The sequence below is a fragment of the Oncorhynchus keta genome, chromosome 21 (assembly GCF_023373465.1).
Source record: "Oncorhynchus keta strain PuntledgeMale-10-30-2019 chromosome 21, Oket_V2, whole genome shotgun sequence".
Lineage (NCBI taxonomy): Eukaryota > Metazoa > Chordata > Actinopteri > Salmoniformes > Salmonidae > Oncorhynchus > Oncorhynchus keta.
In genome coordinates, this window is record NC_068441.1 from 26,078,401 (window position 1) to 26,090,209 (window position 11,809).

The following is an 11,809-nucleotide window of genomic DNA, read 5'->3' on the forward strand; positions in this document are numbered from 1 at the left end:
GTACAGTATATATAGTACACATCTCTGACTGTATCTCAGTAATAGTAATGGTGTGATCACTGGGTTTGACTCTAAATATCCCAGGGATGTTTAGCAGACCTCTGGGTAATATTGAAATTACACAGACAGAGTGCTGTTGGGTATACCTGCTAAGTGAGATGTTCAATAAATCCCACTCAGGTTTTATTGAATCTGCAGAGCAGGTTTAGTTTGTTTGCCTTTGGTCTGGCTGAGGAGAACCTGCAGAGAACGGCTTCTCAACAGCCCAGCAGTAGAAACCTGAGCCCAAAGGTGTGAAAGCGAACTTGACCAGACCACAGAGTGCTGCCTGCAGCAACATGACCCTGTTTCCTCTGCAGAGTGTGTGTGTGTGTGTGTGTGTGTGTGTGTGTGTGTGTGTGTGTGTGTGTGTGTGTGTGTGTGTGTGTGTGTGTGTGTGTGTGTGTGTGTGTGTGTGTGTGTGTGTGTGTGTGTGTGTGTGTGTGTGTGTGTGTGTGTGTGTGTGTAAGGCAGGACAGGCAACTGCCCCATAGCTAGGGCTGGGCGTAGAGGGGAGAGGGAAAATAACAGCCCATGGTAAGTGACAGACAAATCTAATAAAAATGGACCATTCACAAGACAACTATGGGAGCTGCGCCGTAAGGCCCGGCTACACAACTGAGTGGTTTAGAAGGAATTATGAAAGGAGAGAGAACAAGCGGTAGAAATGCGGCAGAAATGTGTTTTTAACAAGCCAATCTAACAGAGTAGGAAGCAGAGAGAAGCTTCCATGTAAACAGTAATGGATAAACAAGAAGGAGCTGAGATTATAGTATGTTGTGTCTCACCCGATGGTGGGCACAACACAAACTCCTCAGATTATGTAAAATAGACTCTAATCTACTACATATGCTAATATGAAAAAGTTTAGATAATTGATAATAGATAATAAGTGTTATTTGAAAAAAAGAAATTAAAGAAATGATCAAATAGTTTGACAACCCTGTTTGTAAGCTTTCAAATTAAATAAATCTCAACCGTTAATATTTTTCAGTGACAAAGACATGTATGTCTCATGGTAGGGTGGGGTATGCAAAATAGGTTCACTTTGAGCATCTCTCTCTTAAATGTTTTGGCTTTCTGACCACTTCTACCATGGGCAAACATGTATGGAAAGTTTCATTCAAATGAAAATAGATGCAGTCAAAAAGTGATTGAAATCAAACATGTTCATCCTCGTGAGCTCAAATGACTATTAAAGTCATTCAGTGATTCACTGACACCATTCTAGCAATGTTCTAGCAATACAAACCAAGCAACCTTGCAGGAGCCAGCTGTTCTTTGTCATGGCCTATCAGAAAGGCACCGCTGATCATCAATCCTCTCTCTTTCTTGTGTATCATCCAATCATCCAAAGTGCAATAACTCACCATATGACATGTGCCACTTCACAAACTGAATCTAATCTTGGTAGCAAAAAGTGGCTGGGCACTAGAGAAAGAGAAATCTGCCATTGGTAACTATCTGCTGTCAGAGCCCCCCTGAGTTGGTGGCTGGAGACCCTCCGTGTGTTTGAGCAGCTGAGAAAGAGTGATGAGGAGGATTTCTACATAAATGAACATCAGTCTCTCCCTTACTTTCTTGTCTTACACACAGCCAGGCTTTATGGAACAAGAGCAAGGCTTCCATCATTCTAATATTTCTACCACTGTTCTTTGTATTTAGTTACACTGTTTATACACACCAGATATTTATTTATATACTGGATTCTTGACATATGAAGCTCACTCTAATATACTGTATCTAGTGCTGTACATCAGTCGGGCAAAAAAGTATTTAGTCAGCCACCAATTGTGCATGTTCTCCCACTTAAGGGGAGAAGCAACGGCATTGAAGATGGAACGTGGCTGGGTCTTTCAGCATGACAATGATCCCAACCACACCGCCCGGGCAACGAAGGAGTGGCTTTGTAAGAAGCATTTCAAGGTCCTGGAGTGGCCTAGCCAGTCTCCAGATCTCAACCCCATAGAAAATCTTTGGAGGGAGTTGAAAGTCCGTGTTGCCCAGCAACAGCCCCAAAACATCACTGCTCTAGAGGAGATCTGCATGGAGGAATGGGCCAAAATACCAGCAATAGTGTGTGAAAACCTTGTGAAGACTGACAGAAAATGTTTGACCTCTGTCATTGCCAACAAAGGGTATATAACAAAGTATTGAGATAAACTTTTGTTATTGACCAAATACTTGTTTTCCACCATAATTTGCAAATAAATTCATAGAAAATCCTACAATGTGATTTTCCGGATTTTTTTCCCTCATTTTGTCTGTCATAGTTGAAGTGTACCTATGATGAAAATGACAGGCTTCTCTCATCTTTTTAAGTGGGAGAACTTGCACAATTGGTGGCTGACTAAATACTTTTTTGCCCCACTGTATATATTTATTGCATTTTGATTACTGTTACAGTGCTATATGAGTTGTTTAAAATAAAACTTGGGGATTCGAACAAGCAACCATTTGGAGCTCTAACTGCCAGGCAACCTGCAGCCTCTCTCTCTTCATGGTTCATTTGGATGGCTTACATTATTTACAGCATTTCATGAAGCATGCTAAAATATTCCCTGTCTTCCCATTTTTACAGTAGTAGAATACAGTTCACATTGATCAAGACAGATTATCTCTCTCTCCCTCTTCATTATTCTTAATGATCAAGCTCCATCTCTTATTTGCCTCCTTTGAATTTCACACCCCACGGCCACTACCCTGAAATGCATAGGAACACAGTGACAGCAGCACAGGGCTGGATTATCTAGTACGGCACTGGGTGAAATTGCATCATTGATATTAGAGGTTGACCGATTAATCGGAATGGCCGATTCATTTGGGCCGATTTCAAGTTTTCATAACAATTGGAAATCGGTATTTTTGGAAGACGATTTTTACACCTTTATTTAACTAGGCAAGTCAGTTAAGAACACATTCTTATTTTCAATGACAGCCTACGAACGGTGGGTTAACTGCCTTGTTCAGGGGAAGAACGACAGATTTTTACCTTGTCAGCACTGGGATTCAATCTTGCAAACTTACAGTTAACTCGTCCAACGCTCTAAACACCTGCCTCTCATTGCACTCCACGAGGAGCCTGCCTCTTACATGAATGCAGTAGAAGCTAGCTAGCATTAAACTTATCTTATTAAAAACAATCAATCAATCATAATCACTAGTTAACTACACATGGTTGATGATTTTACTAGTTTATCTAGCGTGTCCTGTGTTGCATATTTTTTATTTTTATTATTTTTTTTATTTTTATTTCACCTTTATTTAACCAGGTAGGCTAGTTGAGAACAAGTTCTCATTTGCAACTGCGACCTGGCCAAGATAAAGCATAGCAGTGTGAACAGACAACACAGAGTTACACATGGAGTAAACAATTAACAAGTCAATAACACAGTAGAAAAAAAGGGGAGTCTATATACAATGTGTGCAAAAGGCATGAGGAGGTAGGCGAATAATTACAATATTGCAGATTAACACTGGAGTTATAAATGATCAGATGATCATGTACAGGTAGAGATATTGGTGTGCAAAAGAGCAGAAAAGTAAATAAATAAAAACTGCGGGGATGAGGTAGGTGAAAATGGGTGGGCTATTTACCAATAGATTATGTACAGCTGCAGCGATCGGTTAGCTGCTCAGATTGCTGATGTTTGAAGTTGGTGAGGGAGATAAAAGTCTCAACTTCAGCGATTTTGCAATTCGTTCCAGTCACAGGCAGCAGAGTACTGGAACGAAAGGCGGCGAATGAGGTGTTGGCTTTAGGGATGATCAGTGAGATACACCTGCTGGAGCGCGTGCTATGGATGAGTGTTGCCATCGTGACCAGTGAACTGAGATAAGGCGGAGCTTTACCTAGCATGGCCTTGTAGATGACCTGGAGCCAGTGGGTCTGGCGACGAATATGTAGCGAGGGCCAGACGACTAGAGCATACAAGTCGCAGTGGTGGGTAGTATAAGGTGCTTTAGTGACAAAACGGATGGCACTGTGATAAACTGCATCCAGTTTGCTGAGTAGAGTGTTGGAAGCGATTTTGTAGATGACATCGCCGAAGTCGAGGATCGGTAGGATAGTCAGTTTTACTAGAGTAAGCTTGGCAGCGTGAGTGAAGGAGGCTTTGTTGCGGAATAGAAAGCCTTGAAACTCTTGATTTGATTTTCGATTGGAGATGTTTGATATGGGTCTGGAAGGAGAGTTTGCAGTCTAGCCAGACACCTAGGTACTTATAGGTGTCCACATATTCAAGGTCGGAACCATCCAGTGTGGTGATGCTAGTCGGGCATGCGGGTGCAGGCAGCGATCGGTTGAAAAGCATGCATTTGGTTTTACTAGCGTTTAAGAGCAGTTGGAGGCCACGGAAGGAGTGTTGTATGGCATTGAAGCTCGTTTGGAGGTTAGATAGCACAGTGTCCAATGACGGGCCGAAAGTATATAGAATGGTGTCGTCTGCGTAGAGGTGGATCAGGGAATCGCCCGCAGCAAGACCAACATCATTGATATATACAGAGAAAAGAGTCGGCCCGAGAATTGAACCCTGTGACACCCCCATAGAGACTGCCAGAGGACCGGACAGCATGCCCTCCGATTTGACACACTGAACTCTGTCTGCAAAGTAATTGGTGAACCAGGCAAAGCAGTCATCCGAAAAACCGAGGCTACTGAGTCTGCCGATAAGAATCTGGTGATTGACAGAGTCGAAAGCCTTGGCAAGGTCGATGAAGACGGCTGCACAGTACTGTCTTTTATCGATGGCGGTTATGATGTCGTTTAGTACCTTGAGTGTGGCTGAGGTGCACCCGTGACCGGCTCGGAAACCAGATCGCATAGCGGAGAAGGTACGGTGGGATTCGAGATGGTCAGTGACCTGTTTGTTGACTTGGGGATCTCAGACGATATGAAAGAGAGGTTGAACAGGCTGGTAATAGGGGTTGCAACAATGGCGGCGGATAGTTTCAGAAATAGAGGGGCCAGATTGTCAAGCACAGCTGATTTATACGGGTCCAGGTTTTGCAGCTCTTTCAGAACATCTGTTATCTGGATTTGGGTAAAGGAGAACCTGGAGAGGCTTGGGCGAGGAGCTGCGGGGGGGCCGGAGCTGTTGGCCGAGGTAGGAGTAGCCAGGCGGAAGGCATGGCCAGCCATTGAGAAATGCTTGTTGAAGTTTTCGATAATCATGGATTTGTCGGTGGTGACCGTGTTCCCTAGCCTCAGTGCAGTGGGCAGCTGGGAGGAGGTGCTCTTGTTCTCCATGGACTTCACAGTGTCCCAGAACTTTTTGGAGTTGGAGCTACAGGATGCAAACTTCTGCCTGAAGAAGCTGGCCTTAGCTTTCCTGACTGACTGCGTGTATTGGTTCCTGACTTCCCTGAACAGTTGCATATCGCGGGGACTGTTCGATGCTATTGCAGTCCACCACAGGATGTTTTTGTGCTGGTCGAGGGCAGTCAGGTCTGGAGTGAACCAAGGGCTGTATCTGTTCTTAGTTCTGCATTTTTTGAACGGAGCATGCTTATCTAAAATGGTGAGGAAGTTACTCTTAAAGAATGACCAGGCATCCTCAACTGACGGGATGAGGTCAATGTCCTTCCAGGATACCCGGGCCAGGTCGATTAGAAAGGCCTGCTCACAGAAGTGTTTTAGGGAGCGTTTGACAGTGATGAGGGGTGGTCGTTTGACTGCGGCACCGTAGCAGATACAGGCAATGAGGCAGTGGTCGCTGAGATCCTGGTTGAAGACAGCGGAGGTCTATTTGGAGGGCCAGTTGGTCAGGATGACGTCTATGAGGGTGCCCTTGCTTACAGAGTTAGGGTTGTACCTGGTGGGTTCCTTGATGATTTGTGTGAGATTGAGGGCATCTAGCTTAGATTGTAGGACTGCCGGGGTGTTAAGCATATCCCAGTTTAGGTCACCTAACAGAACAAACTCTGAAGCTAGATGGGGGGCAATCAATTCACAAATGGTGTCCAGGGCACAGCTGGGAGCTGAGGGGGTCAGTAGCAGGCGGCAACAGTGAGAGACTTATTTCTGGAGAGAGTAATTTTCAGAAGTAGTAGTTCGAACTGGTATGGACCTGGAAAGTATGACATTACTTTGCAGGCTATCTCTGCAGTAGACTGCAACTCCTCCCCCTTTGGCAGTTCTATCTTGACGGAAGATGTTATAGTTGGGTATGGAAATCTCTGAATTTTTGGTGGCCTTCCTGAGCCAGGATTCAGACACGTCAAGGACATCAGGGTTAGCAGAGTGTGCTAAAGCAGTGATTAAAACAAACTTAGGGAGGAGGCTTCTGATGTTGACATGCATGAAACCAAGGCTTTTTCGATCACAAAAGTCAACAAATGAGGGTGCCTGGGGACATGCAGGGCCTGGGTTAATCGATGCAACGCAGGGGGATGATTTAACAAAAGCGCATATCGTTGCACGACTGTACCTAACCATTAACACCAATGCCTTTCTTAAAATCAATACACAGAAGTATATATTTTTAAACCTGCATATTTAGCTAAAAGAAATCCAGGTTAGCAGGCAATATTAACCAGGTGAAATTGTGTCACTTCTCTTGTGTTCATTGCACGCAGAGTCAGGGTATATGCAACAGTTTGGGCAGCCTGGCTCATTGCGAACTAATTTGCCAGAATGTTACGTAATTATGACATAACATTGAAGGTTGTACAATGTAACAGGAATATTTAGACTTAGGGATGCCACCCGTTAGATAAAATACCGAACGGTTCCGTATTTCACTGAAATAATAAACGTTTTGTTGTCGAAATGATAGTTTCCGATTCGACCATATTATTGACCAAAGGCTCGTATTTCTGTGTGTTATTATGTTATAATTAAGTCTATGATTTGATATTTGATAGAGCAGGCTGACTGAGCGATGGTAGGCAGCAGCAGGCTGCACTTTTGTGCATTTTGCCAGCAGCTCTTCGCAAGCACAGCGCTGTTTATGACTTCAAGCCTATCTACTCCTGAGATTAGGCTGGTGTAACCGATGGGTAACGCTGCTTCGAGTGTGGCTGTTCTCGATGTGTTCCTGGTTCGAGCCCAGGTAGGGATTAGGAGAGGGACGGAAGCTATACTGTTACACTGGCAATACTAAAGTGCCTATAAGAACATCCAATAGTAAAAGGTATATGAAATACAAATGGTATAGAGAGAAATAGTCCTAAATACTATATTAACTACAACCTAAAACCTCTTACCTTGGAATAGTGAAGTCTCATGTTAAAAGGAACCACCACCTTTCATATGTTCTCATGTTCTGCGCAAGGAACTTAAATGTTAGCTTTTTTACATGGCACATATTGCACTTTTACTTTCTTCTCCAACACATTGTTTTAGCATTATTTAAACCATGTTTCATTATTTATTTGAGGCTAAATTGATTTGTATTGATGTATTATATTAAGTTAAAATATGTGTTCATTCAGTATTGTTGCAATTGTCATTATTACAAATACATTTTTACAAATCGGCCGATTAATCGGTATTGGATTTTTTTTGATCCTCCAATAATCGGTATCGGCATTGAAAAATCATAATCGGTCGACCTCTAATTGATATCATCATCATTGAAAACATGTCTCACCCAGCCCAGTGATAAACATGGTGAATAACAGATTGACATGCTTGACAATAATAAGATACAAAATCCCCAGCGTCAACCCCAACAGAATTCCCTAACAGTCTTTATCTCAGGCCTAAATCACAAATCCAATCTCCTCAGTCAGTGATCCATTACTAAATTAGAGATAATCCCAGACTTTGAAATCAATGAAACAGAACTATGTACAGAAAGGTGCAGTGAGGCAGGTCCAGGCAACAGAAGGCCAGTTGATGCCAGCCAAAGTGTGTTCAACCACACTATTATAGGGTGTGAACAGTGAGAGTAAACACATTCAGTCTGATTGATCACAGATCATATGAACAGCTACAGTATTGTCACCAGGCGTTTAATACTGTATCACGCAGAGTAAGACATTCTGTCAAATAAACTAAACCTACCTGCCTAATTAGGGTCTAGTGCAGTAGGTAGCCTAGTGGTTAGAGCGTTGGGCAAGTAACAGAAAAGTCATTGGTTCAAAAACCAGAGCTGACAAGGTGAAAAATCTGTTGATGTGCCCTTGTGCAAGGCACTTAAACCTAATTTGCTCCTGGGGTGCTCTACTACTATGGCTGATCTTGTAAAACAACACACTACCTGGTGTATGTGACCATAATATATTTGTAGATTCTCTAATGCTGTGTTTAGACAGGCAGCCCAATTCTGATGTTTTTTTCACTAATTGGTCTTTTGACCAGTCAGATCAGCTCTGAAAAAGTGCTTACGTGAAAAGATCTGATGTGATTGGTCAAAAAAACCAAGAGGCAAAAACACAACAGGGCATAAAGATTCAAAGACATTATCATAACATTTCACTATAAGCAGCATGAAAAACAACATCTGTATCTTTTTATTTCATAACACCTTAAGAGCCTATCATTCACATGAGAAGACCCATCAGTCAGACCAAGATATGTCCCCTGTGAGTGTCAGCTGCCTGGACTCTGGGGAGACGTGTTAGATGCCATGATAGGGTAAAACATCTGTTCAGAGCAGAAGTCACATAAGCCTGAATACAGACCCCACAAGACCTGCAATGCTGTTCAGTCACAGCACAGATAGCAAAGACCCCCTTCCCCTCCCCCTCCCCCTCTCTCTCACACACACACACACACACACACACACACACACACACACACACACACACACACACACACACACACACACACACACACACACACACTAGCTTGATGCTCCGAGGGTGCTCTTGTTACTTGATAAGCATCAGCCAGATTGCTGAAAAGCACATACTGTAGGGGTATGTATTTTTATATTTAATTATAATGACAATCAGAGAGCTGGGATATTTGTTTGTACCCTATTCCGAAGGTGACACATGCAATATAATGTAGATTACTTTATTAATCATTAATCTGTCTGTCTGTGTGTGCGTGCCACCCTGCATACCACTGCTTTCTTGCCTCTGAAGCTAAGCAGTGTTGGTCCCTCAATGGGAGATCAGATGCTGCTGGAAGTGGTATTGGAGAGCCAGTAGGAGGCACTTTTTCCTCTGGTCTGAAAATATTTGAATGCCCCAGGTCAGTGATTGGGGACATTACCCTGTGTAGGGTGCTGTCTTTCAGATGGGACATTAAATGGGTGTCCTGAATCTCTGTGGTCACTAAAGATCCCATGGCAATTATCGTAAGAATAGGGATGTTAACCCCGGTGTCATTGCTATATTCCCAATCTGGCCCTCATACCATCATAGCTGTCATATCTGGCTCCCGAGTGGTGCAGTGGTCTAAGGTACTACTGCATCTCAGTGCTTGAGGCATCACTACAGACAACCTGGTTCGAATCCAGACTGTACCAGACTGTACTGTCATCATAAGGAGGAAACATTCAAACATTTGTGGTCTCTCCCACATATCCACTGGCCTTATTAATGGGCCCTAATCAATAGGCCCGACAGAAGATCATTGACATATCACCTACAAAATAGCTACAAAGAATAGTGGCGCTGATGATGAAGGTGACCAAACCAACCACCAATGCCAACCCAATCTGCCTGGTCTCATATACTAGACGTAACATAGTAAACATACATTTTGAACACTCAAATGAGTAATATTGTAATGAAACAGGCAGGGAGCAGGTCTCGAACCCCCGAAGTCCATAGCGCTATCGACTGTGTCGCAAAAGCATGCTCATGCGGCAGAGTCGATTTCCTCGCTTATAAACACAAGTTTGTGACACTACTCCCTCCTTTCAAAGAGTGCATCCTCGCGCTAGCTTGTGACTCCACGTCTTATAGGAACACGCTCACCGGCCAAGCACACGCACTGTCGGGGATGCAAGATCCGATCACTTCTGACACCAATGTAATAAAATAGCAGGGAGCAGGTCTCAAACCCTCCACCTTCTAGCCCGAAGTCCAGTGCGCTATCGACTGTGCCGGAAAAGCATGCTCGAGCGGCAGAGTCGATATCCGCGCTTATAAACCCAGGGTCGTTACAATATATTTCATGTTAGGTAGGGTTACACAAGACAGAAGGTTACTTAAGGCAAAAACTAAAGTAGGGTGGTTGGCCGGGGTGGATGGGTAGGCATATAACGCAAACGTCTAACAATCAAAAGGTTGCTTGTTCAAATCTCATCATGGACAACTTTAACTTCTTACTACTTTTTAGCAACTTTGCAACTACTTAGCATGCTAACTAACCCTTCCCCTAATTATTATATCTAACCCTTCCCTTAACTCTTTAATCTAATTCCTCACCTTAACACTAACCCCTAGCCTAGCTAGCATTAGCCCGCTAGCTAACGTTCGCATTAATCACCTAGTCAATGTTAGCAACAACAAATTGTAATTCATAACATATCAGAGGTTTTGCAAATTCTTAACATATTGTACATTTTTCAAACTCGTAACATATCATATGAATTGTAATTCGTAACATATCATACAAAATAGATTTGGAAATCTACAAATGAATACATACCATATGAAACGTAACATATCATACTAAATGGAGAGATCTGATTTACATACAGAATAATATGAAATGCTCTGAGACTAGGTTGACCCAATAAGTAACCTAACTTATATCAGGCATAAAAGATCCAACTAGTGATGGACTCTCAGTCTGCTGCACTCAGAACTGGTAAGGGGACAAAGTAGTCTCAAAAGCAAAACGTTATTTACTTATGATTCATTGAAATGTAGTATTGCAACTATTTGTTTCAAAATACAGTAGCCTATATGCGTCCCCACTTGTGTTCCATGTGTCATTTAGCTTGCACGGCTATTTATGCATACACAAGATAAAAACCTTTCTTAATTTGCATATCATTTATTACCCACCTTTGACTTGCGTTTCATATTCTCCTATGATCTCCTTGTCCTTCTTGACTCTAGTTTGAGATGACATTTTTCCTGAGGTATGAGGGTGAGACTCGGTGAGATGTTGAGGCTTGCGCGAGAGGTCCTCTTATGATTCTCGACTCTTGCTGCGTTTTTCTTCGTATTCTTTGTGTGTCCGATTTGCTCAATGCAACAACAACAAAAATACTAACTTTCCAAGTAACACTAGACACTAAATAAATAAATGCAAAGCGACATTCTATAGTTAGCTCGCCTAATGCTCACCTGCATAGGGCTTGTATGTCTCTCTCTTGCAGAGAAATGCTATGCTTCTGTGAGAGAAGAGGGGCTCGTCCTTTCTTGAGATAGAATGCCATCCAAAGCAAAAGCTGCAGCGGAGAAAAGCAGAATCATTCTACTCAAAGCAATAAAATAATGGACATAAAATGATGGGAGTGTAGGCAAATCGTTCACTCATTCCGGTGGTTGGTGTTTTCTAGAGTGCCCAGAAATGAATTGTTGAGCGTGCGCAGTCGACACCGATTATTCTATGATTAGCTGTGCGCGCTCTGAAAATTTGCGCTGCTGGGAAAGATGAATTGAGTCGAACATCATACGAGTCTCCTCCCATTGTAGAACCCCCTCCCTAAAGCTCTCTCTCTCTCTCTCTCTCTCTCTCTCTCTCTCTCTCTCTCTCTCTCTCTCTCTCTCTCTCTCTCTCTCTCTCTCTCTCTCTCTCTCTCTCTCTCTCTCTCTCTCTCTCTCTCTCTCAATCACACACACTCACATATTTTGCTGCATGAAATGTGGTATCTTTAAAAAATAATTGATATGATATCTTGCATATTCTTCAATA

The 11,809-nt window shown here is 42.9% G+C and overlaps 1 protein-coding gene across 2 annotated transcripts in view; it reads right to left on the minus strand.

Moving 5' to 3' along the window:
- LOC118400339 (SLIT-ROBO Rho GTPase-activating protein 3) overlaps positions 1–11,574 on the minus strand; it is a 152,238-nt gene extending 140,664 nt beyond the window's left edge. For both annotated transcript variants that reach the window (XM_052473573.1, XM_052473572.1), the window contains exon 1: positions 10,954–11,574. In XM_052473573.1, coding sequence (XP_052329533.1) covers positions 10,954–11,020 — 67 coding nt within the window. In that variant the 5' untranslated portion in view covers positions 11,021–11,574. The remainder of the gene's footprint in view (positions 1–10,953) is intronic.
- Positions 11,575–11,809: the final 235 nt, after the last annotated feature.